Source organism: Podarcis raffonei, chromosome Z (genome assembly GCF_027172205.1).
Source record: "Podarcis raffonei isolate rPodRaf1 chromosome Z, rPodRaf1.pri, whole genome shotgun sequence".
NCBI lineage: Eukaryota > Metazoa > Chordata > Lepidosauria > Squamata > Lacertidae > Podarcis > Podarcis raffonei.
The window spans coordinates 47,460,975-47,486,244 of NC_070621.1; the positions used below are offsets into that span (position 1 = coordinate 47,460,975).

Consider the following 25,270-nt stretch of genomic DNA (forward strand, 5'->3'; position numbering starts at 1 on the left):
CGGTCATCCCTGCTACACGTCAAAATCATCACATCCCACTACACTATGGCTTGGGCCAAAATGCTACTTACTCTGTAAGATGGGACTGTCTGCCTGCCTTTCCGAGGAAAGTGGTGGGGTGCATGGCTTAGCCGAAACTACTTAGCCGAAACTAAGCTGTGCAAAAATAAGCATGCAAGCTTGCTCTGCATCATGTCATTGAGAAAATTCCCTTGCTTTACATCATACAAACAAAGGATGAGGAACTTTTTCTCCCCTCCTGGAGAACATGCTAGTGGCAGGCAGGGTCAGAGGTGGAACAATGAGGTAAACATGAAAGTAAAGGACCCCTGGACAGTTAAGTCCAGTCAAAGGCAACTATGGGTTTGTGGCGCTCATCTCGCTTTCAGGTCAAGGGAGTCAGTGTTTGTCTACAGGCAGTTTTCCAGGTCATGTAGCCAGCAGGACTAAACTGCTTCTGGTGCAACAGGACACCATGACGGAAATCAGAGCGCACGGAAATGCTGTTTGCCTTCCTGCCGCAGCGGTACCTATTTATCTACTTGCACTGGTGTGTTAGGTTGGCAGGAGCTGGGACAGAGCAACAGCTCACCTGTTCACCTTCTGATCAGCAAGCCAAAGAGGCTCAGTGGTTTAGACCACAGTGCCACCCAATGAGTTCAGTTTCTACATTTGTACACTCGGCCAGGTCCTAGGAATAAATATCCCTCTCTCTGCAAGAGGTATTATCATAGTTCAAGCACATCTTCCAGCCAGGCAAAAGCACCCAATGGGTGTGTGAAGCAGGCCAGTAGGGGTTGTGGCAGGGTAGAGCCCCAAGAGCCGGAGGGAAGGGGCACAGAATTCCAAGGTGGGCTCCTACTTACTCGGAGTTTCTTGACCAGGTTCATGTAGGCCCGCTTATTTTCCTCCATGCTGCCCTGTGAGATGCTGGACATATCTGCCGCTAGTGTACCATTGATAAGCACACTCAGCATGTCCAGCACTGTGGTGAAGAGCTCGCTGCCGGGTTAGAGCAAGAGAAAGGGGAGAAGGTCACAGGAGGAAATGGAACGGCAGCTGCTGTTGTCCCAGTCCCAACCTGCATTTCTAAACAGCAGGGAATGCTGCTGTGGTCACCCATGCCAAAACAACCACCACCTTGAGTGCCCTCCTGACGTTAAGATCCAAGGGCAAGGATGCCTCCAAGGGCCGGGAGCCTGCATTCCTTAGGCGCATCCCTTCTTCTCAGGCCCTGCTGAAATGACGGGATGATTTGGCACACACACCTCAGCTCCTCCACTGTCATCCAGTGGCATCAGGGATGAACTCAACAAGGCTCAGGCTGAGTCTGCTGCCTTTCCTGACTCAGCACAATTGATGGAGGAAGTGTGTGTGCGTGCGCACCAAAGCACTCACTTGTTAGACTGCATGTCAACAGTGCCACTGCTGATGATATCCAAGAGGAGCACAGCCCATTCTGTGGTCTGCTGGGTGCTGCGCTGCACCGTGTCAAACATGCCCCCCACCTAAGAACGAGAAGAAGAGGCTGCGTTGGCCCGAAGGAAACACACTTGAAGGATGGCACAATGAGCACAACACCTATAGGGAACCCTGATGGAGAGGGAAGGAGAGGACAAGCACCAAGTGTCCCCACCACGCTGGCACAGTCAAGCCACATTAACTAGAACAGACCCTCCCTAGTTTGTGCAAGGCAGAGGAACAAAGGTGAGTCAGGAGAAAAAGGTTGGGTCCAATCCTCAGGCTTATGGTCCTGCCAGCTGGAGACATTCCTTCTTCTTTTTTTCTGGCAGCACTTTGGAAGCCAGAGGAACTTGTGCCCCACCTCCCCTGGCACTTACCAGATTGAGCCTCAGCTTCAGCGCCTCGTGCATCAGCTGCTTCGCTTTGCAGTCATCCTGGTACTGATCTTCTCGCCAGTTGGTCACAATCTAGGTGGGCAGAGAGGAGACTTGCATCTGGCTAAAGGCCAAGCATGGAGTGTCCAGCCCCACAGCCCCAGAAGATCAGAGCAATGCCACCCTTAACATGCTCCTGTGACTCAATGCATGAAGAACAAAACAGGTGCTCAGGCCTTCTTATGAGCAAGAAAATGACTTCAGGGATGACCGAAGTACCTTCCCTCTTTTTCTTCCTCCCTCCCACAACCACAGCCATTGAACATGCCCTGGGGATTTTGCAGGAAAGGCTTTGGGGCAGTAAGTTCCAGGTTCAATCCCTGGCATCTCTAGGTAGAGCAGGCAATGTCCCCTGCTTGAAACGTTCAAGAGTCACTGCCAATCAGTGTTGATTGACCAATGGTATAACTTGGTAGAAGGCAGCTTCCTATGTCCCTGGAAACCTGGAGAAATGCCACCAGTCAGTGCGGACAACACTAAGTTAGACATGTTCTCTGGAGCCCCTTAGCTTTAACACTCAAGCCACCACCTGTGCTCTTCCCAAGAATCATAGTGGGAGTTGCGGAAAGGGTCCCTTTGCACTTCTGATGTGGCCACAGCAAAGATCTTACCTGCTGAACCTGGCTGTACAAGGAAGTGAGGAGGCCCTCGCGCTGCTCATCCTGGCCTTTCAGGCAGGTCAAGACCAGGGACAGAAAAGGCTGCTGGCTCAGCAGGGACATGCTACAGGTGCACCATGGTGCGAAGAAAGAAAGAAAGAAAGAAAGAAAGAAAGAAAGAGAGAAGGGTTGAGTGATGGCTCCTAAGACAGCCTTCCCAAACCCAGCCTCCTTCTCCTTTGGGCCCCCTCACCTCTTCTGTTTCTGGCGGTCCCGTTCCTTGCGGGATGAGGAGCCCAAATGCTGCCCTTTCTCCAGCTCGTCTCCTGCAGCCTTCAACACGTAGCCTTGCACAGAAGTTGGGAGCTTGGCAATGAGAGGGGCCACCAGCCACACACCTGATCTCTCCAAGGAGCTGGGGAAGGCAGGCAAGAAGAGTTGTGGTAAGCCTCTCCCTATTATTTCCTGCAAGCTTCCTCATATCCTGCAGATTTCTTTTTTTCCTTACAAACTTCCTTGTTTTTTTGCAGGAATCCCTTCCCACCACTGCCCTGTTCTCCTGTGCCTTTTTGCAGACGCTCACCTGAGGATGGGCTTGGCTTTGGTGCTTGCTGGCACAAAGCTTGTGGAGCTGCAAAGGCTGACGATGCCGTTGCTGGCCGAGTTGGTCTCAGCTGACTGCTGGAACACTTCGATGGTGGCCTTGGCAATGTTCTCCAGGAGGGAGTTCATTTCCTGCTGCAGAGAGGTGAAGCGGAGCTTTTGAGCAGCCAACTTCCTCATTTGCTCCAAAGAAGTCCCCATGCCAAAAAGTCTGTTGCCAGTTGTTCACTCTCCAACTCCCTGCCCCAGGCACTTGCCCCTTCTGAGCTCCCTTTGCAATCACATCTGATGCTGGGGAAGAGCCATAGCTCCGTGGGAGAGCATCTGCTTTGCATGCAGAAAGTCCCAAGTTTGATTCCAAGCATCTTCAGACAGGACTGGGACTCCCTGCCTGAAACCCTGGAGAGTTGCTGCCAGTCAATATAGATAATTACAGCACTAGAAGGACCAAGGGTCTGGATTCAGTATAAGGCAGCTTTCTGTGTTACTATGTTGCTGCAGACAAACATGAGGAGAGTGGCCCTTGAATACCCCCATCATTCCTATGCTATCCCCAAATGTGGCACTGGATGCTTACGTTGTTTGCCGTCTGCTTGATCATGAGCTGCAGCTCAAGCAATGACTGTCGCATTGTCCACTGGTCCAGGTTCTGGAACAAAAACAGACAAGCTGCCCATCACCCACCTGCTTGCTGTGGCAGTAAAACTCACTTACACCTCTACCCCTCCTCTACTTTACCAGTGCAAGACTGAATTTTTTGGCACCCTTTGCTGTTCCAGAATGAATGAATGAATTATACCCCGTCCATCTGGCTTGGTTTTCCCAGCCACTCTGGGCGGCTTCCAATCGAATATTAAAAACACAATACAGCATTAAACATTAAAAACTTCCCTAAACAGGGCTGCCTTCAGATGTCTTTTAAAATTAGGATAGTTGCTTATTTCCTTGACATCTGATGGAAGGGCATTCCACAGGGCAGGTGCCACTACCAAGAAGGCTCCCTGCCTAGTTCCCTGTAACCTCACTTCTCACAGTGAGGGAACCACCAGAAGGCCCTTAGAGGTGGATCTCAGTGTCTGGGCTGATCAATGGGGGTGGAGACGCTCCTTCAGGTATACAGGACCAAGGCTGTGTAGGGCTTTCAAGGTCAGTACCTACACTTTGAATTGTGCTCGAAAACGTACTGGGAGTCAATGCAGGTCTCTCAGGACCGGAGTTATATGGTCCCAGCAACCACTCCCAGTCACGGGTCTAACTGCCGCATTCTGGATTAATTGCAGTTTCTGAGTCACCTTCAAATGTAGCCCCATGTTTATTTATTCTTCCAGCTGTCCCATATCCTTCTTTTACACACCCCAAAATGCATCTTCCTTACAAAGCTATGAACAGGGCCATGTTTAAAGGAAGAGGGGCTGGGAGAAATTAATTCTGTGCTGATGCAGGCTGATTGTTAAGTGGCCAACCTCAATTATAGAAGCTAAGCAAAAGTGAATCTATCTAATTATTTTGCACCTTGCTTGCACTAGATTTTTAGGAAGAAGAAGAAAAAATGAAGTCTCATTTCCCAACCACTGAATATCCTCTTGCTAGCATTTCCCATGTATGCAATTAAACATTCCTGCACCCTAAGGGTCTAGAAAGATTTAACAAAAAATAAAGTGAGAGTCTGCTGAACTTAGCAGTGAATTGTAAAGAGCAAGGCTCTCACTGGAGCTCACACTGCCACGACCTTCAATCACAATGCAGGCTTGCCCTGCAGCCCACTGGGAAGTCCATGTTTAGCAATGCCCCAAGGAAACTGTAGCTGCTTGCACCTGTAAGATGCGCTTGATCCTCTGCCGCTGGGGATTCTCGCCCTCCTCGTTGTCGAGCAGCCGGTGTGGGTAACAGATCAGTTGCATCAGCCTTTGGGCCTGGGTGCTGCTCAGGACAGGATCCTGCAGGTCATTGCTGTCTTCACACAAGGATTTCAAGCACCGCTCACCCACCCACTCCTGCAGGTGGAAGACAGCATACAGGGGTGACAGTGCCCAACTCAGCCTGGGAGGCCTTGCCTCTGGGACCCACCATCTGAAAAGGCTGGTGCCTCTTCACCAGACCACTTTTGCTGGTCTGCACTGGCTGCTGCTCCATGCACACAACCCTGGCATCTGGACACACAAGCTTCTTGGAGGAGTTTGTTTCAAGGAGGTGGCCATGCTTTGCCGGTCACACTTTACAGTTCTTGCAGCAACCTGCCCTGCCAATCATGTTACCAAAGTCACATGGCACAAGGCAACGAGCAGCCTCTGGCCAGCTGAGTCACAGCTGGACTGCTGTAGAGTGAGCCAAGGCTCCCACGCTGGGCCCTTTCTCTTGCACTGTAGAGGGAGACACTCCCTAGAAGAGGTGCTTACTAAAGTCTAAAACTACAGGGCAGGGAAGGAGAAAGGACAGTCTAAGTCTGTGGGAGCTTGAAGTTCACAATACAGTGGTACCTCTGGTTACGAACTTAATTTGTTCTGGAGGTCCGTTCTTAAGCTGAAACCATTGTTATCCTGAGGCGCACTTTTGCTAATGGGGCCTCCCGCTGCATGCACGCCTCTGGTGCATGATTTCTGTTCACATCCTGGGGCAAAGTTCGCAGCCAAGAGCAGCTACTTCTGAGTTAAGAGGAGCTCATAACCTGAAGCGTTCATAACCAGAAGCGTTCGTAATCAGAGGTACCACTGTAGCGTAATGAAAAGAACAGGACCTTGGATAGCTCCAAGGGCACCTGCTAAGAGAAGCTATTGTAAACATTGTCTCTGCAGGGGGCTGATGTCTAAGGGTCGGCTGACCAGACCTGGAGTGTCTCCCAAGAGCTGCTGACTGCTTGGTTAAAATCATCATCCTCATCGTCGTTAGAGGGCCTTCACCTTATTTTGCAGCCTCTGGCTTCTGTGGAAATCCTCTGAATTTGAGGACAGTGGTAGGCCTCTGTCCATGAGGGCCACAAAGGAAGTGCCAGGGGCAATTCCTAACCCACTGGATGTAGACTGAATATTCCCTCATCTGATTTCTCCTCCAAGGTCTCCAGGTTGTGGGTCTCAATAAGAACAGTCCCCTGGTCCATTCATATTCTGGAACTCAACCATGTCCCCAGAGTTTTCTAAGGCAGGTCAATGAACCCATGGAGACCTCACACAACAAGTCAGAACTCTGACTGAAACCTGTCCACCATCCATGTCTCCATGGAACGGGAGGCAGGAGCAATAGAAGGGCAAACGAAGCTCACTGTGCTCACCTGCTGACAGATGCTCCTCAGGACGTACTTGGCATAAACGTCCAGGCTGGCTGTCTCTATGGAGACCATCCGGCTTGCAGGCTTCTTGTCATCTTCCACAAGATCATCCACCCCGGCCGGATGGGAAAAGCCAGAGCCCTTCAGTTCGGCATCCCCTGCAACCAGGAGCAAGGGTCACCCAGGGCAGAGACCCACATGTAATGGCCACATGTTGCTGTGCCTCTCAGATGAGGCAGGACTGTGCCCATCTCCTCACGTTCCTGGAGACAGGAACCTACATTCCCCAGGCACATACCCAGTACAAAGACAGCCTTCAACACAGCAAACACGGCTCCGTCCACAATGCGGTTCTGGGAAGCAGCCAGCAGGTGTCGATCGCAGGAAGAGCGGATGCCCACTGACGGCTTGCCTGTAGCAAGGTGACAAGGGAAGGGAAAAGCTCTTGCCGTGAACAGACTATGAATACTCCAGATCAAGCTGGGAGACAAAAAAGCACCCAAAGGCAATGCAGTAGCTGGTGAACACAGAGCAGCCAGGATGGTGTCATTGTACAGAACATTTAGCCATTGCTTATTGTTAAAGCCTTGGTGCTTGGGAAAGCTACAGTGATAAAAATTCTGGTCAAGAATGGAGCCTTCAGGACATTGTGAGAAGTGTTTGCTGGCCTCCTCCCTGGGACATTGGGCAGACCTTGGTTTCTTTGTGATCTTTTTGGAAACAGTTACGATAGCCCTATAAATAAGCCTACAAAGTTACTCTCCTGCTTTTTTAATTTTTTTGTAAACTGCTTTTGGGTTTTTTCTTGACAAAGCAGTGAATGGAATGGAATGGTGGCCAGACCCAACCACAGTGCTCAAGACACCTGCTGGCTCTCAACCTAAGAGGAGCCCCAAGAGGGGTTCCTATCATGCTTAGCCAGCATGACCAATGGCTAGAGATTATGGAAGCTGGAGTCTGATAACTCTTGGGACTGTCACAGGGTCTGCATCCCAGCAATAAATGGAGACTTCCATTTAGCCATCCCAGCTAGTAGCTACTGTGTAGATATTTAGGGCCATCCAGTGCATTACTGTGGCCACAGGGAGTCACCATAAGGCACCAGAGGCCTGACTGGCCACCAGGGCAAAGGCTGGCTCAGTCAATGTGGGAAGGTGGTTTTGACCAGCCATGAGAAAGAAGGGCAGATGTCACCAGCTGGCCAAGTCAAGAGACACAGCAAGCGAGGAAGCAAGGAAGAGGTGGTAAAAGAGTGTCTGTTTAGGATCAGTTAATGGAGTTAAGGGAAGAACTTGCAGACACCACCCCATGGGGCATGCTCTGCCCCATAGGCTGAAGAGACAACTGTCAGCAGCAACAGGTTGACCATGAAACTGCACAGCAGGAAAGAGGGTTTGGGGAGAGCAGCATCCTCCATCAGGGCAAGAAGAGACACAGAAGAGGAAAAGCCCCAAAGGAGCGATCACTTACTGCTGTCCTGCTGGCAGGGGTTCAGCTGCGGGGTCTTGAAGAGGTGGAGCAAAATCCGGCAGGTCAGGCGGGCTCCGGGTTCCGAGTCCTGCTCGCTGCAAGCTGCAGAAAGGTAAAACCACCAGTGGCAATTGATCTGAGCTGATCCTCTACTTTTCAAGGAGGGTGGGCAGGCCTCCATTTGCAAGGCCCCTTCCTAGGCAGCAGGGTCCCAGCCATTGCAAGCAGGCACTCACCAGCATTGAGCAACGAAGGGATGGCAGCACAGCGGATCAGGTCCTCGAGGAGGAGGCACTGGCGAGCAATGAGGATGGCCACGAACGTGGCAAGGGAGTCATGGAAAGACAAGTCACTCACCTAAGGGGAGGAGAAGGCCACAGCTGGAATCACTCAAGAGCAATCCACACACAAGACCTCGTCACGCCATAGCCTCAGGCTGGGGAGTATTTATCTTTCTCTTTGTTTCTTTCCCTTTCTTTCTTTTAAATAAAGTTTTATTAAGACTTTTCATAATATAATTAAGAAACAAACTGAGCTAAACAAAAAAGAAACAAAAAAAGAAGGCAAGAGATAAAAGAGAAAGGATTAAAAATTACAAAAAGTCCTTTCTCACCTTAACTTTTGTCCCATAAGAAAAGGTAGCATCCTCCAAGCTCTCACTGGGGAGCATCCCTTTCTTCCCCCAGCCTCTGACCCTGGGATCTCACCTTCCCTGCCTCTCACACAGGGTCCTTTACCAACTGTCTGTCACTTTCACCTGCATGCAGTTCTTACCAAAATATAGTACGAGAGAATGTTAAAGGGAATAATAACAGAATAGAGAGAGAGTGAAAAGGTAAAGAAATGAAAAAAGAAATGTCTTGTGACAGAGATTAAAATTCCTCAGGGTAAAGCCCTTCAAGCAAATGCAGCACTCCACAGTATATATTTAGCTAGCAGCAGACATAGGAACACAGGAAGCTGCTTCGAACTGAGCCAGACCATTGGTCTATCTCGCTCAGCATTGTTTACACTGGCCAGCAGCTGCTCTCCAGGGTTTCAGGCAGATTCCCTACCAGGAGATGCCAGGATTGAGCCTGTGACCTTCTGCGTGTAAAACAGGTGCCTTTCCTCTTTCTAGCATCCTGTGTATTCCCTTGAGTTGCTCCTCAAGGATTTCACACCCTGACACTTCTCCAGGTACCCTCAGCAGCCTCCACGCACACTCTATCCAGCACAACTCCAATGTCCCCACCCCCATCACAGCCCAGGCCCTGCCCTTACGTCCACATTGCAGAGGAGGTCATTGAAGCCACAAGTCCCGTTGTTGGAGGAGCAGCACAAAGCCTTCAGCACACCCAGCCACTCGGCACTGAGTGACTTGCAGTAGCCCGTCAGTTCAGCGCACAGGATCGCGATGTCGTTGACCCTGCGCAAGGAAAGGCATTGGTAGTATGAAAAGCATCACAATTTAAATTTTTTTTAAAAAAAATGCTATATGCTTCTAGGAGGGAGGCAAAAATGTAGGCAAGGCCTATTGGCTTCATAATTTTCTTCTGAAGTGCCTGTTGGCCCCTGTAGGAGAAGGGCTGGTGGGCCGGACGGCTCTGCTCTAGTCTAGCCCATCCAGAGCTCTTACATCCTGAAAAAGTGTCACTAAGAGGAGAGGTAGCCCAGCCCAGAGGCCCAACCAGCCTAGTCCAGCTCTCACCGATCAGGGTCGTGGTGCCCCACACAAACGTGCATGAGGGCGTTGCACACAAAGCTGTAGCGGTTGGCCGGGTTGTCGGTGAGGCTCTTGCCCAGGTTGGTGTAGGTGAAGTTGTGGGCCGACGGATTCTCGATGGTGTCGATCATGAACAAGGGCTCCCACAGCATGTTTGAGTCGGATGGCTCCACGTTGCAGTAGATGGTGTTCTTCACCTTGGAGCAGAAGTCGCTGGTGGGGAGAAGGAAGGAAGGTGGATGAGGACCTTTTAGGTAGGAGAAACAAAACGCACTTCCCTGCGTCACCTCCCTAGATAGCCAGATGGCGCTCACCTGAACAGCTCTCCAAATTTACTCTTCAGGTGGCTGCAGGAAGTGTAGAGGTCATAGAGGTACGCTAGGATGCAGCGTTCCGCAGAAGATCCGTCAGAGCGGTTCATGCCATGCTTCACCACCCCACACAACCTGAAGGGGCAGAAGAAAGCAGGGTGAAGGAGTGGTGAGAGGGTTGGATTAAGTCAGGGAGGGTTCCAATCCTCCACTTGGTCACCTTGGGGCAAGCCACAGTCTCTCAGCCTAGCCTTCTGTCATCAGCGCACCCCCTCCCCATCACCAGTCTGGCGTATAGGCAGCTATTCCCAGGTCTGTGCTCTATGGAGCACTTGCAGCAACAGAGGGCCACACACCCTCCACCAGTTTATGTATCTCCCCCTGAAGGCCTGTGTGCACACAGCCGGAGACTACGCCTGTGTGGAGGCTGCTGCTGCTCTTCCCTCTTCAATCCCCTCCTGGTTCTGGGAGACAATGGTGCAAGAAAGGGCAGCGAAACTCCTAGCCCTTCACTTGCCCAACCTGCCTCTTCCTCCTCTTTTCCTGACCAATCCTGTGTCCTGCCTCCCATCTCCGAAGCTTTCCCTGCCTCTGACTCTTGCCTACTGACTAGTACAGGTCCCCACAAACCACTGCCCCCTTCTCATGACTCCAGCCCCCTTTCCCCTGAGGCACACTCATCAGCATCCTGCCAGTCCCTGACACGATTGTTGTGAGGATTAAAAGTGGAAGGGAGGGGGAGAAACATGTATGCCACCTTGAGCTCCTTGGAAAAAATGGTGGGATATAAATGTAGCAAGAGGTTTACAAATAAAGTGAGAGAAACTGTGATGGAAGGCAGGGTTGTGAGGGGAAACTCAACATGCAGGGGGCAATGCAGGGCATTTCCGGGCATTAAGGATGGGGAGCTGCAAGAAGCTCTTACGCAATGCAAGGCCCCTGACACCCTTAGAGCAGCAGCTGAGAAGCACTGGATTCCTACCCTTCGAATACTTGAGCCATCTGGTCCTGATTCAGGATAAGGCAGGAATGATAGTGCCGCAACACGGCCACGATGCACAGGCACAGGCTGGTGGTGTAGCTGCCCACCAGGTTAGAGGACTTCAGCAGCAGCTCTGCCTCCACCACACTCAGCTCATTCAGCAGCTGGATTCAACACAAGAAAATGTAATGATTAAAGGAGGCATGTGTGAGTGACACAGCACACTAGCTCACAGACCACCATTCCCAGCCCCTTACAAAAGATGTTTCTGTTTCTGTTGACAGAAATAGGTCAGGAGCTGAAGTTTTCCAAAAGAATACTGAGGGGCTTGGAGATGTAGGTCTGTGGCCCCCTCACCCATGAACTCTCTAAGTAGCCAGTGGCTAGTTCCCCATGGGGCTTTGTGCTCACACAGTCCCTCCTCTCTCCCACATGCTTAAATGAATTACTTTCCCTTTGGGGCAAAGCCACAATTTCTTGTAACACCTGACCCAGGAAGCTGTGACTTGCACAAAGCCTCCAAACAAGGATCACCAACCAGCTGCAAACAACAGCTTGGAATCTTGGGTCTGGAGAACACAATCAAACCAGAGTTTGCAGGCCAGGCATCACAGTGGCAGGTGATGGGCCTTTTAAAGTGAAAACGTATCCAAGTTTTGCTTTTTGTTTTGGTAAATGAAGCCGCGAGATTTATCTCGAGGCAGCTCAGCTTCAAGGTTTGCTGGACTACAACTAGCTAGCAGAGCCAGTGGTCAGGGATGATGTGAACTAAAATCCAAAAACAGGTGGAGACTCAGGTTTGAGAAACATTGTACTAAAGTATCTCCAGTATCAGAGACAGCATGCTCCAGAATAAGTTGCTGGGGAGCACAAGTGAAAAGAGCACTATTGTACTCCTGTCCTGCTTGCAGCATTCTCAAGCGAACCTGGTTCACCACTGTACAATAACATGGTTCTGGGCCCTTGGCCTGACCCAGCAGGGCTCTTCTGGTGTTCCTATGGAACAGAGGGAGAAGCAGACTGGAGAAAGGCAAGAAGCAGACTTCTCTTTTATGAAACACAAAAGGCAGAACATGAGAGGAAAGAACAGAGAAGATGCTCTGATCCTGGTTGGTGGGTGGAGACAGCTCACTTGGACGCCTCTCTCCAACTGGACTAACAACAGTAAGGTGCAAACAGTTTGTGTACAGTCATATCTCGGGTTAAATATGCTTCAGGTTGAGCGTTTTCAAGTTACGCTCTGCGGCAACCCAGAAGTAACGGAGCACGTTACTTCCGGGTTTCACCGCTCGTGCAGACGCTCAAAATGACATAACACGCATGCGCGGAAGCGGCGAAACACAACCCGAGCACATGCATGTTATGTTCTACTCAGGATGCGAACGGGGCTCTGGAATGGATCCTGTTCGCATCCAGAGGTACCACTGTATTACATGCACTTCCATTTGGTGCGTACAATTTTGTTCTGTCTGTTCATTCTCACTGCTATCCTTTCACTATTGTATTTGGTAACATAAGAAGAGCTCTGCTGCATCACCTGACCATTGGAGATGATGGGAACTGTGAGTCCAACCATGTTTGAAAGACGATTGCTTTCTGCATCCCTGACTTAACCAAGCACAAGGTTTCTGGAAGGGGTGGGGTCAACGCATACAGCAGTAGGACCCAACCAAGTGCCATCCACGTGCCTTGGACCACTATTCACAACAGCCCAAGCCAGCTGTGCTGATGGGTGCAGGTGGAGTTGTAGTCTGAAACATCTAAAGGGTATCAGGCTGGAAAGGCTGCTATAAGGAAGATGGGAGGGAGAGAAATGAAGAGGGGACCGAAGTGGCTTCTATCATCAGCCCCCAGCTTCGAGATGCCCACCTGGATGGCGAAGTCGATGAGCCCACTGATGTTGAGCGAGTACTCCATCAGGTCGAAGATGAACTGGACGTGCTGCACCAGGGGCAGGTGGTAGGACATCCCTAAGGCAAAGCTGGTGATCTGCTCTAAGACGTTGCGCGATACCTGGAGTTGGGGAGCAGGGGGTCAACAGCCACCAATTACGAAGCCGCTGCCTTGCATCAAGGCAGCCCATTGGTCCACATCGCCTGGGGTGGGTGGGTGTCAGCCCTGGGGGGGTCCAGATGCAGCCCTCCAGGCCTCTCTGTCTGTCCCGGGCCATGCCCCCTCCCCAGGCCACACCCCTCACTGGCCCTGTTCTGTCCCCTCCTCTAGGGACTTTACCTGGGTGGAATGTGTCCTTGCACTGTGATGGGATCTCTTGCTTGCCTGGATGAAGGATGGAGAGCGGGGTGTGTAGGTGTGTCTGGCCATGCCTACTTTGGCCACACCCACCACTGGCATCCCCCCCCAAAAAACTTGCACACAATGGAATATGGCCCATGGCCTGAAGAAGGATCTGCATGCCTGATGTAGCCCAATACTGTCTTCACTGACCGGCAGCAGTTTTCTTTCTTTTTCTCAACATCTGCTGCATGAAACTATAGACCAGAGATGCCAGGGATTGAACCTGGGACCTTCTATGTACATAGCACATGCTCTGCCCCTGAGACACATGTGCCTTTCAGTAATCAGCTGAAAGGCACATGACCAAAGGAGATCCCTGTCCTCACGCACAAGGCACACACCTGAGAGGTGACAAGGTGCTGGTCAAAATGAGAAAGGTGTTGGAACTTAGCAAAGATGTCCTCGGCTGTCGGGAAGGCCTCTGGCTTGTTCCGTTTCCTTTTCTGCCCCTCCTCTCCCCCTATACAGAAGGAAGGAGGAAAAACAAAACAAAACCACACGGCTGCTGCTTAGCTTTTGCTTAGAAATGTAAGCCCCACATTTTCCATTTGCATAAACACAGAGAGCAGCTTCAGGAAAACCATAAGCGATACAATGTCAGTAGAAAATCAATGTGAAAATGGCAATGAGTTTTGCAATTACTCGGTAAGTACAAAAAGCAGCAGTTTACAGTATGGTAGTTGGGAATTAGAAGCACTGTATATTATTGTGCCCCAAAGAACCTCAGCAAACAGAGTGGTTTTTAACCTGGTGCCCGAAACGTATCTCAGAGAGGGCCCCTGAATATCCTGGAAGATAGCATTCCATAGGCTAGGTGCCTCAAAATAAAAAGCCTCCTCTCCAGGTGTGGCTCACCTAACTTTGCAGGAGGCCTTCAGAGGATGACCTTAGCAGGCTGGCAGATCATCAGTTCATTACCAGGATCAAATGAAGGTGGTCAAATTAGTGTTCAAAGCCCTAAATAATTAGGCCCCAGATATTGGAAAGGCTGCTTCCTTCCCTGGAGACCCTCTCATATGTTAAGATCCTCTTGGTAGCTCCACCACCCTCAGAAGTTTAGGGCATGAAAGCAGCCCAGGAGAGTGTTCACTATCAGTGGCAGCACTTAAGCTATGGAATTCACTCCCCACAGAGGCACATGTAGCATCTTCACAGGACAGCTTCCGTCCCATGCTGAACACGCACCTCTTTATTCTGGCATTCTACGCCTGAGGTGTGTGTTTCTAGGAGCCGCCCTATTCTTTTGACTGTAAATTGCTTTAACTGACTTTAATATCATGTTTTTACACTGCTGTAATGTGGCCCTGGGACCTTACGTGAAGAAACATAACGCAGGTAAGAAATGTAATAATGGTAACAATAAGATGATAGTGATATTGGAGATGACCATTCAGGTAACCTGGTCACAGGCCACTTGGGTCAAAAGCAGCACTCTGAAGTAGGCCAGGAAGCCAACACAATTATTTCAATACTGACCAAATGTGATCTCACCCACAAGCACTGCCATATTTTGAACACATTGTCCTTTCCAGTGTTCAAAAGAAGCCCCATGTAAAGTGCACGATCCCATAACACAGGGTTTCCCAACTTTGGGACTCCAACTGTTTTTGGACTACAATTTCCATCATCCCTGTCCACTGGTCTTGCTAGGTAGGGATGATGGGAGTTGTAGTCCAACAACAACGGCTGGAGACCCAGGTTTGGGAAAGCCTGCTCTTTGGACACACAAGTGCCCCACAGACCTGTCTCTGCTGTGCTCTTCCTGTTTAACACCTTCAGGATATCTTTGGTTATCTTCTTGATGGCATGCCGTGCCTCATCACGCTGCTTCCCAACACCAAAAAGGACCACCAGCCGCTGGTTGCATTCGTGGCTGCTTGACTCCTCCTGAGATGTAAGAGGTTGGAAGGGATGGGTGTCAGTTGCTGATGCCAGGCGGGGAGGTTTTCCAGCTAACAGTGTTAAGAGGCCCTTGCCTACCTCACAAACCCAGTGAAGCAGGGTGTGGGGGACCTCAAAGACATTTCCCCTAAACCATGCTCACCTACCCCACACCTGATGTCAGGTGCAGTGGGCAGGTACTGGAGTGGCTGCAAAGGGACAACTAGGCAGGAGCAAGGTGCATCTCTACCAGCACTGAAACTGCTGCCAAAATAGAGGGAGAAAACCTCAGCTCTAATGGTCATTTCAATGCAAACAGCTTGGTGCTGCAGCAACAGCAAAGCCCCTTGCAAGGCAGTTCCCAAGCGCCTAACCACCAACTGGCTTCCAGGCGCTTGGGAAGTGCTGCACAATGGACTTCAACAGGGGGTTGCCCAGAGAAAGGTCTGGCCTGCTGAACCAAAAACAGTACTCTTTAGTGCAGGGTTGGTGAACCAAGGCAGAGAACATAAAGAATTTTCATAACGTAGCAGGCAGTGGGAAATGCTTTTGAGAAAAACGCAAGAGTTGCTCATAGGAAGGTGCCATGTTGTAAATCAGAACTTTTGTCCACCCAGCCCATGATGGGCCTACTTTGTCCCTCAGCACCTATCTATCTAAAGCCTTTGGCTGAAAATGCCAGCAGTCAGACCTGGGAAGTTCTGCATGCAAAGCACACACTCTGCCACTGAGCTGTGCCCTCTCTCCTAAATCTACATGCATAAAGTAGCTGGCAGAGAAAAGTTTATATGGCACATTGGCCATCTTTGCCACACTGCACTATGCACTAGATCAAGGGTGGGAAAGTTGTGGCCCAGCGGATGATGCTGGACTTCGATCATCCCTTGCCAGTGGCCATGCTGGCTGCTGGGGCTGCTGGGAGTTGGAGCCCAGCAACATCTGGAGGGCCACAGCCCCCACCCCGCTCCAGATCACAGTCTAAGAAGCTGCCTCCAAGTTTCTACTTTGCAAGTTGTTTCCAAGTCACTCTGAGTTCATGTTTCTGAAAAAAGCAGCTAATAAATATTAATCATAATAAGATGGGTGATAGGTCGCTTTGTTTTGTGTCAGTAGCCGAACCCTGCAAGTTACCATACTACCTTTTTTAAATGGGGGGACAGCCACATTAATGTTTTTATAAATCAGGCAGGGGGCGGGGAGAGGAAGCATGCACAAATTCATGTTCTAACTCAGGGCTTTCACATTTCCTAGAGTCCTCCCACCTTCTTCCAAAAGGTGGGAAAGCACTAACTAGCACACTGTAAGAGCCCTCAAACCTCCTTCCCAAAGTGCCATGCTTACTCGGCTTTGGGAAGGCAGCGCAAGCATGGGGGGGGCATGTCAAATGTTGAGGGCTGACAAAAGAGGCCTTGAAGGCTGCATGTTGGACCACCCTGTTCTAACCCAGAAAGGTAGCAAAACCCAAATGATGCAGGTCATGGGCAGAGAAGTTTGCAGAGAAGTTTGACAAGCACACAGAAGCAACTTCTGCAAATGATATCTCCCTCATGTTCTTGAGGATGTAATGAGGGGAAAGTGACAGCATCTCAACTACATGGAAGGCAGTGGTGAGGAGGGAATTAAGTGGTGTCAGGTGGAATATGCAGCTTGTCAAACCCCAGATGGATTTCTGCAGTGCTAAAAGTTGGAGAAGAACTGCTGCAGGCAGAAGCCACCTCAAACACCATACTAAGTGGCCTGTTCCCATCTAGCAATATAAATTTATACACAACAGGTGTCTTCCGCCACCTATTCTTCTTGTTTACATATGAAAAACACACACAACAAAGAATCTACTTAGAGAGCCTTAAGAGGAAAAGTGCCAAACAAGATTTCCTTCACTGTAAATACAATGGTGCACATGACATCAAAACACAACAAGACCTACAAATTCTTGGCAGGATTATCTAAAACAACCATTAAAGGACATTATGAATATGATTTTAAATATTGGCGAGCTGCCAAAATCATGGAAGAATGCTTATATAATTTTGATTCCTAAAAAAAGCATTTGATAATGTCTCCTGCGATTTTATGTTTAAAGTTTTAGAATATATGGGTTGTGGAGACACTTATATAAAAGGAGTTAAGGTAATATATACTGACCAGTCAGCTAAGCAGATGGTATATAGCGTTCTGACTGAGAAGTGTAAAATAACTAAAGGAACAATACAAGGCTGTCTGTTGTCACCTTTATTGTTTATAATAGTTTTAAAGTTTTGGCGCAAAGAATAAGATGTAATCAAGATTAAAGACGTAAGAGTGGAACAGAGACAATATAAATTAAAAGCATGTGCAGATGATGTGGTGATATCTGTAGAAGAACCAATAGAGTCAATCCTCAAAGTATTATAAGAAATTTTAAAAAATTGACGAAGTAGCAGATTAATAAAGGTAAAACCAAACTCTTGCTTAAAAATATAAAGAAGGAGAATAAGAACAAATTACAAGATGTATCCAGTTTAAAGATTGAAAGAAAGGTTAAATATTTAGGTGCATGGGTAACAGCAAATAATATAAATTTATATAGAGATGATTATTTAAAAAGGTGGTAAGATATTAAAAGAAATTTGCAAATTTAGAACAGAATGAATCTTTCATTATTAGGTAGACTGTAGACCATAAAGATAAATGTGTTGCCCAGAATGTTATTTTTGTTTCAATTGATTTCGGTGATTGGCAGGACAGATTGTTTCAATGTATGGCGAAAAGATATCTCCAAATATATTTGGCAAGGGAAAAAACTGAGAATAAAATATAAAATATTGATAGATGCAAAAGAAAGAGGAGGTTTTTCCCTGCTGGATATGAGATTTTATTATGAGGCATGCTGTCTTTGTTGGTTGAAGGAATGGATGTTAGGAAATTCACATATTTTAGACTTAGAAGGTCATGATAATATTTTTGGCTGGCACGCTTATTTATGGTACAAAAGGTGAGAGTTCATAAAAGATTTACAAATCATATAATTAGGAAAAACTTGTATAGAGTATGGGATAAATACAATAATTTATTAGAGGTAATAAATTAATTTTAAAAATTAAATCAAAAATTTTTTTTAAATGGCTCTCACCGCTGGAAGCTATAGTGGTAAAGAAAAATAATATGATAGAAGGGTGGGCAACTTATAGAAAACTATTAAAACAAGAGGGAGGAGAATATAAATTAAAAGAATTTAAGGAATTATCAGGGAAATTAACAACATGGTTACAATATCATCATTTGAATGAAGTATTTAAGAAAGATAAGATACGAGGGTTTGGGGAACAAATATCACAACTGGAGTAAGACCTGTTGGAATATAATGTATAAGGTGTCTAAAATGTATAAAATATTATTGGAATGGGAGACAAAGAATGTGTGTGTAAAATCCGCAATGATACATTGGGTAATAGGTATTGGTCATAATATAGACATGGAAGCATGGGAACAATTGTGGAATATGAATACAGTGGTACTTTGGGTTAAGAACTTAATTCGTTCTGGAGGTCCGTTCTTAACCTGAAACCGTTCTTAACCCGAGGTACCACTTTAGCTAATGGGGCCTCCTGCTGCCACTGCCAAACAATTTCTGTTCTCATCCTGAAGCAAAGTTCTTAACCCGAGGTACTATTTCTGGGTTAGCGGAGTCTGTAACCTGAAGCACCTGTAACCTGAAGTGTCTGTAACCCGCGATACCACTGTATAAAATTTACAGCATGTTATGGTTTAAGAGAAAATTATATGAAAATGATATATCGTTGGTATCTAACATCGAGTAAACTGGCAAAAATGTATAAATCTAAATCAATGAAGTGTTGGAAATGCAAAGCGAAAGAAGGTTTTTTTTTATCGTATGCGGTGGTCTTGTTGTAAGGTTAAAGCTTACTGGGAAATTATAATGAATTGAAAAGGATGTTTAAAATAACGTTTGTAAAAAAAACACCCAGAAGCTTTTCTTTTGGGAATTATAGGAACAGAACTACCCAGACTGTACAGAAATTTATTCATGTATGCGACTACAGTGGCAAGAATGTCACTCGCCCCAAAATTGAAAGAAGTCCCAGGAAAGGAAGAATGGATACAAAAACTTATGGAATATGCAGAAATGGCAAAACTTACCGGAAGAATAATAAATCAAGATAACAAACTTTTTATAAATGAATGGAAACGGTTTATTGAATATATACAGTTAAACTGTAAAAAGATTTTAAAATTGGCAGGATTATTGTAATAACCTGCAGTTTCATAAGAGTATACATTTAGAGTAGATAATTAAATGAGTTTGGATATGCAGAAGATATTAAAAAATAAATTTAAGGAACTGCAGAAAGAGGGGGAAGGAAGTCAAACCTTGAAATGTTAAAATGATCGTAAAATTAATGAAATGTATAAATGTGAAAAGTATAAATAATTTTTTTAAAAAGAAAAGACCTACAAATTCTAATGGAGATTACATTTTTCAAAGTGACACAGGAGAAATTTGAATCCATACTACCTGCATGTTGTATTAGTCACTATATCGGTCAAAGATCTTGTTTATAGAATGTAAGCTGATGTTATCATTAAGTGTATTAAACATTACCGGCTCTCTTTATTCAGACAAGGGGAAGACAAATAGAGAATTACCGTATTTTTCGCTCTATAACATGCATCTGACCATAACACGCACGTAGTTTTTAGAGGAGGAAAACAAGGAAAAAATATTCTAAACGAAACAGTGGATGTATGATTTTTATGGTTCATGCTGTGGCCACAGACATGTGATCTGACGGTGAGTTTGGGGTAGCCCAATGCAAAAATCCTGAGGATCCATGTGGATCCATGCTTTGTAACCACGTTTTTGCGCCATTGCGGCCCCATGAAACAGTGGGTGCGTGTGTGTTTTTTGGTGCAGGCTGTAGCCATGGACATGCTATGTGATCTGATGGTGAACTTGGGGTGACCCAGTGCAAAAATCCTGAGGATCCATGTGGATCCGTGCTTTGTAACCACGTTTTAAGTGGGGAGGGAAGGAAAAGAACTCAAGGGACAAGGAGCACGCGTGGGGTGTGTGTGGAGAAGGAGCTTTGTTTTTGCTTGACTGACGGCAGCCATGGCTCCGGTCCGTGCATTCGCTCCATAACACGCACAGGCATTTTCCCTTACTTTCAAGGAGCAAAAAAGTGCATGTTTTGGAGCGAAAATTACGGTACGTTTAATTTTATTTATTTATTGAACTTATATAGCGCCCTATACCCAGAGGTCATTGGGCGGTTCATAGAACAAAATCAAAATATAAAACCACAAAATATATAATCAGAATAAAAACAACCACCCAATAACCCCCCCAAAAAACCCACATTTTGAAAGGGCATAGCATGTCAATCAAATCAACCAACGGCCTGGTTAAAAAGGAACGTTTTTGCCTGGCGCCTAAAGGTGTATAATGAAGGCGCCAGGCGAATTCCCCTGGGGAAAGCATTCCAGATGGGGAGTAAATGCAGAGAAGGCCTGTCTTCATGTTGCCACCCTCCAGATCTCTCAAGGAGGAGGCACATGAAGGAGGGCCTCAGAAGACGATCTCATAGGTTCATATGTAAAAAGGCGGCCCTTGAGGTATTGCAACCCTGAGCCATTTAAGGCTTTATAGGTCAAAACTAGCCCTTTGAATTGGGCCTGGAAACTAATTGGTAGCCAGTGCAGTCACACCAGGATCAGTGTAATATGCTCAAACCATTTTGCTACGGTGAGCAACCTGGCTGCTGAATTCTGCACTAGCTGAAGTTTCAGCTAGCTGAACAGCAGTAGGCAGTTCATCACCTGCCTATTGCAGCATAACTTATCATCAAAAATAAAAAGTAAAATAGTGGAAATATAACACAGGCAGACTCAGTTTGCAACGTAAGCCGTTTAAAAGCAATTTGACAAGTAAATTTTCTGAAACCAGGGTTATTTTCTAAAAGGGAGGGTTAGTCTTATTATTTTTTTTAGTGCCAGACAAAAAACTTTCCTCTATAACCAGGTCTTCGGCCTAGAACTATCAGCAGCCTTGTAGAAGTAGGTGGAATGTTTTCAATGTAGGTGTTGTTGTTTTTCACCCCATGGTTTTAATGTATCTAGTGAGCTTTAATTGTCTGCCTGGTTGGTTGGTTGGAAGCGCTCTGAGTTGTCCTGGGCAAGATAAAGCAACTAACAAATTTAATTAATTAATTTAACTAATTGGCCTGGTTGTGTTGAATATTTGTTTGGAACTCGAGTGGCAAGTTTCTTTTGATTTATGAAAGGTTTTGATTGCAAACTGACATGATGGTATGCAAAAATGAATGTGCTTTATAGGAAATTTTCATATGGATACCAAACAAGAGGCAAGCTTTCCAGCCTAGCTACAACTTAATTGGAGTTCAGAAGAAATAGCTAACTTCTAGTTCCTTGGGAGTGTGTGTAGTGGAAACTGACCTTCACTTGTATTCCACTGTTTAGTAAACATGGTATGCATTTATCTGTAATGTGTTGTTATTCACTGCAGCGTGTGCTGTGGGTTTCCCACAACTGATAGCATAATACAGTCATTTTATTTAGAGGAGATTAGGTCTCATGCATCTGATTTCTACTCCTGTTCTCTCCATCCAGAGCAAGCCTTGAGCTGCTTCCTCTCCTACCTGTGGAATAGGGAAGTGCATGGAGTACTGGATATGCCGAGGCTGCTCATAGAGGGACGCCAGCATTCCATCTGCAACTCTGTCCTTCAGGAGAGGCTTGATGTCCTTCTCAAGATCCAGTTTCTCCGGAGAAGGGCTGGCTTTGGACTCGCAGTGCATGGGAGGGGAAAACATCTGGTGGGGGGAGAAGAGAGATGCACACGCAGAAGGCAAGGTGAGGTCACTGAACTAGTTGGAAAGGGGAAGGAAAAAGGCTACCTTCAAAAAAAGCAGTCTCGGAAGGACACCAAAGCAAGGTTGCTATAGTCACGTGGCCAACACACCAAACAGGCCTGTCACTCACTGCATTCATTGAGCACCAGGCAGTGCAGTGGGAGGCGGGAGCCTGGGGTAATCAGCTGGCTTCCAAGGATTCCAACGACTTGCTTCTGTCTCTCCCACTAAACCCACGTTTACGCTGTCAGGGCCACCTGACTCCCTGCACACAACCCCACTCTGGCTGCCACGAAAAGGTGACTTTGGCTGTGCCAAGCTCTGCCCTCATCCCTGGCTGCCTCTTTGAATACTGAAAAAAAAAGGGCATTCAGGGAGCAGAATGCTGATGGGCTGTGCCCTCTCTGCAGCATACCAGGCAGAGGAAACCAAAGGCATGCACTACTCCCCCCCAAACACTGGGGTAGGGGGCACCAAACCCCCCCATTATTTTCTGAAGTCAGAAGTATAGGACTTAGAAAGGGGCCTGGCCAGGGCCACCCTGGCAGGTCATACCGAGAAATCTGTCTTCTCCATATCATCAAAAATCACGCTGGAGTTGTGGTCAATGTCCATCTGGCACTCTGACAGGCCCGTGTCCTGGGAGAGACAGGAAACAAGGCGCAGCCATTCAGATCCTAAAAGCCCCACAAGCAAGCCCCAAAGTCCCCTTTTTCTCCTGCACTATCTCCTTCTCTTCCCTGGCCCACACCTCCAGCTTCATGCTGCTGCTCCCTTCCACCTCCTTCCTGTCGTGCTCGTCGGCTGTGTCGTCAAAGGGCGAAGGAGGGCGAGGCCCATGCTCGATGGCCAGGTCCCCGCGGGAGATCAGCGTGCACATGTACATGTTGTGGGAGAAGACGTCGTGCCTGATCAGCTCACAGAACAGCAGGACCAGGTTGAAGAACTCCACCCTCTCGTTCTCGTTGCTGGGGTCGGCTGCCAGGGAAAGGGAGAAGAGCAGGTGAGGAAGCAGCAGTGTAGCCACATTTCCCCAAAGGAAGGGTAAGCAAAGGAGGGCAATGCTTTCCCAACTGCCGCCTCGGGGCCTGCCAGGAGTTGAAGGTGAGAGCCCATACACCAGAGCCCATACTTAGCACGGGAGCCTGGGTGTCCAGGAACTGCATGAGGACGTCCTGAAAGACGGGCGTAACGACTGGCGAGAGGGAACCTGAGGAGATGGAGCCTTTCTCGTCCACCACTTCTGAGTCTCCGCACCTCTGGGCAGAAAGGGATGTGGTTAGTCCCCAGCCCCTCAACCGTCAAAACAAAGACCATCCTGCTTCTGCAGTTTGCTGCCTTTGGATGAAGCAAAACCCTGCCCCAGTAACCGAGGGCTTCACAGCATAGCAACCAGGGTATCTTAACAACATCTGTCTCCTGTATGGGCCTCTCAGCTCTCTAAGGATGTCAGCTGACACCCTGTTCTACATTGCCCGGCCTTCAGAGGTTAGACAGGTGGGCGAGTGGCTGCTTTTTGCACTGCACTCTACACTCTCCCCACTTGTGATTTCCAACAGCTGGTATTCAGAGGTACAGTGCCTCCAGTTTTTTGCGACTATGTTCTCTTCCACCAAGTTATGTTATGTTATGTTATGTTGCTATGTTATGTTATGTTTTTGCTTAATTTAAATAGAATTCTATTACCGTTTTTATTCTGGGGATTTTCTAAACAGCCTTTTTTTGTTTTTTTAACAGAAGAGTTGGTTATAATTTTGAAGCAAACAAAGCTACTACCATGGTCGTCCACACATGAATGACACCAATATCCTGGAGGTGATAACAGAAGCTGTTACTAGCATTTTGTCCAAGGACACCTAGTGAGCTTCAGAGTTACCCCCCAACTCAAACTCTGCATCAAACCTTAATAACCAGGTCTAGGTGGAAGAGTGGGATTTTAAGAGTACTTACCCCAGCTTTTCCCAACCTAGTGCCTTCCAGGACTACAACTCCCATCAGTCCCAGGGACTGATGGAGAGTTGTAGCCCAAACATCTGGAGGACACCAGGTTGTGGGAGGATGCTTTCCCCAAATCACTAGATTCCTTGCAAATTTTTCTTTTCTTCCACCCCTACAAGTTCTCCCTACAGCAAGGGTGGTGAATCTGTGGCTGTCCTGATGCTGTTGGACTGCTGTTAGCCCAAGCCAGAACAGCTAATCAATTATGCATCATGGACATTGTAGTCCAACAACTGCTGCCCGGCCCTGCAGTTGAAAGTGCTCCCGCACTCACCTCCGCTTCAATCTCAGAGTTCCGCTTCTCCAGCAGCTTGGCCACAACCATTGCCCTGTGGCGCCCGGATCGCTTGTGGCTGACAGCCCACTCACACAGAAGGGCCACAACTGCGTCATCATCTGGGGAGATCTGCCAGGAAACAGGTTGAGTAGAGCAGCAGTTCTCAAGCTCCCCTCTGCCCCAGACCAGTTGAAAACTGCTGATGGTCCTAGCGGATCACTTAATGATGTTTTTTTCTGCCTGTTGTAGCAATTGTAATGCACTGTACTAGATGCTGTGTGAGTTCTAACTGCATTTTTATCACTTCTTTTATTTCTTATGTAACAAATTCCACAAACTCCGAACAGTAATGCACGAAAACACAATGTCAGAAACAAAAGAAGCTTCTGTTTATTGCTTCTTCTTCTTTTTATTGTGTTTTGGTGCATTATAGTTAAATATCAATACAAATATTTAACGCAGACATGCCCCAGACCACCTGAATTAAGCTTGTAGACCACCCACAATTTTGGAACCCCTGGTGCAGGGTATCTAAATGTGCCGGGGGCTGGTGACAGGCTCCATTTCTGCAGACTGACCATGAAGGGGTTCTGAGGTCCTATAGTTTCAAAGAACCCCTACCCACAGACCCTGTGCTCTCCTCCCACATTGCTCAGAGAGAAAATGCTCTAGTAGAGGCCCAGAGATCAGGCCAGGTCAGGATATAAATTCAGGTCTGCAACACCAGCTGTTGCTTTCCTTCAGTCACAGTGTTAAACAAAGCAAACATTAATGCCAGAAGAGGCCTGCTAGAGTGATCCAAGGGGAGAGGATTATGACTGCTCCTTCCTCCCCCCCAGAAAAGCAAAACTGCAATTGGCTTACGTTAGAAACCATGCTAAACAACCTAAAGTTACACACACATACACACAAACAGTTCAAACTCAGTGCCACTCCACTAAAGATAAGCAGAACATTAATGACCAAATGCCTGGGGAAAACAAGAATGTTTTTGTATGGTGCCTCAGAAAAGAGAGTGATGATCACTAGCTGCTCCTAACAGACTCCTGCATAAAAGCCTTCAGTCCCTTGCGAAAGCTTCTAGAACAGTTTCATTACTCCAGTTTCTAGACTGACG

At 47.5% G+C, this 25,270-nt stretch overlaps 1 protein-coding gene across 9 annotated transcripts in view; it reads right to left on the bottom strand.

Moving 5' to 3' along the window:
• The window catches only part of MED12 (mediator complex subunit 12), a 49,095-nt gene that overhangs the window by 12,753 nt on the left and 11,072 nt on the right, over positions 1-25,270 (bottom strand). For 4 of the 9 annotated variants that reach the window (XM_053374411.1, XM_053374417.1, XM_053374413.1 and 1 more), the window contains 25 exons: positions 24,151-24,282; positions 23,011-23,137; positions 22,630-22,856; positions 22,434-22,517; positions 21,666-21,839; positions 14,868-15,012; positions 13,467-13,585; positions 13,063-13,107; positions 12,700-12,843; positions 10,831-10,994; positions 9,852-9,983; positions 9,523-9,750; positions 9,096-9,240; positions 8,069-8,189; positions 7,833-7,934; positions 6,661-6,774; positions 6,366-6,520; positions 4,915-5,094; positions 3,678-3,749; positions 3,081-3,235; positions 2,751-2,912; positions 2,510-2,621; positions 1,842-1,931; positions 1,399-1,508; positions 867-1,002 (listed from right to left, as the gene is read on the bottom strand). In XM_053374411.1, the coding sequence (XP_053230386.1) occupies positions 867-1,002; positions 1,399-1,508; positions 1,842-1,931; positions 2,510-2,621; positions 2,751-2,912; positions 3,081-3,235; positions 3,678-3,749; positions 4,915-5,094; positions 6,366-6,520; positions 6,661-6,774; positions 7,833-7,934; positions 8,069-8,189; positions 9,096-9,240; positions 9,523-9,750; positions 9,852-9,983; positions 10,831-10,994; positions 12,700-12,843; positions 13,063-13,107; positions 13,467-13,585; positions 14,868-15,012; positions 21,666-21,839; positions 22,434-22,517; positions 22,630-22,856; positions 23,011-23,137; positions 24,151-24,282 (3,375 nt within the window). The remainder of the gene's footprint in view (positions 1-866; positions 1,003-1,398; positions 1,509-1,841; positions 1,932-2,509; positions 2,622-2,750; positions 2,913-3,080; positions 3,236-3,677; positions 3,750-4,914; positions 5,095-6,365; positions 6,521-6,660; positions 6,775-7,832; positions 7,935-8,068; positions 8,190-9,095; positions 9,241-9,522; positions 9,751-9,851; positions 9,984-10,830; positions 10,995-12,699; positions 12,844-13,062; positions 13,108-13,466; positions 13,586-14,867; positions 15,013-21,665; positions 21,840-22,433; positions 22,518-22,629; positions 22,857-23,010; positions 23,138-24,150; positions 24,283-25,270) is intronic. The other 5 variants (XM_053374416.1, XM_053374418.1, XM_053374415.1 and 2 more) reach the window with 3 other exon arrangements.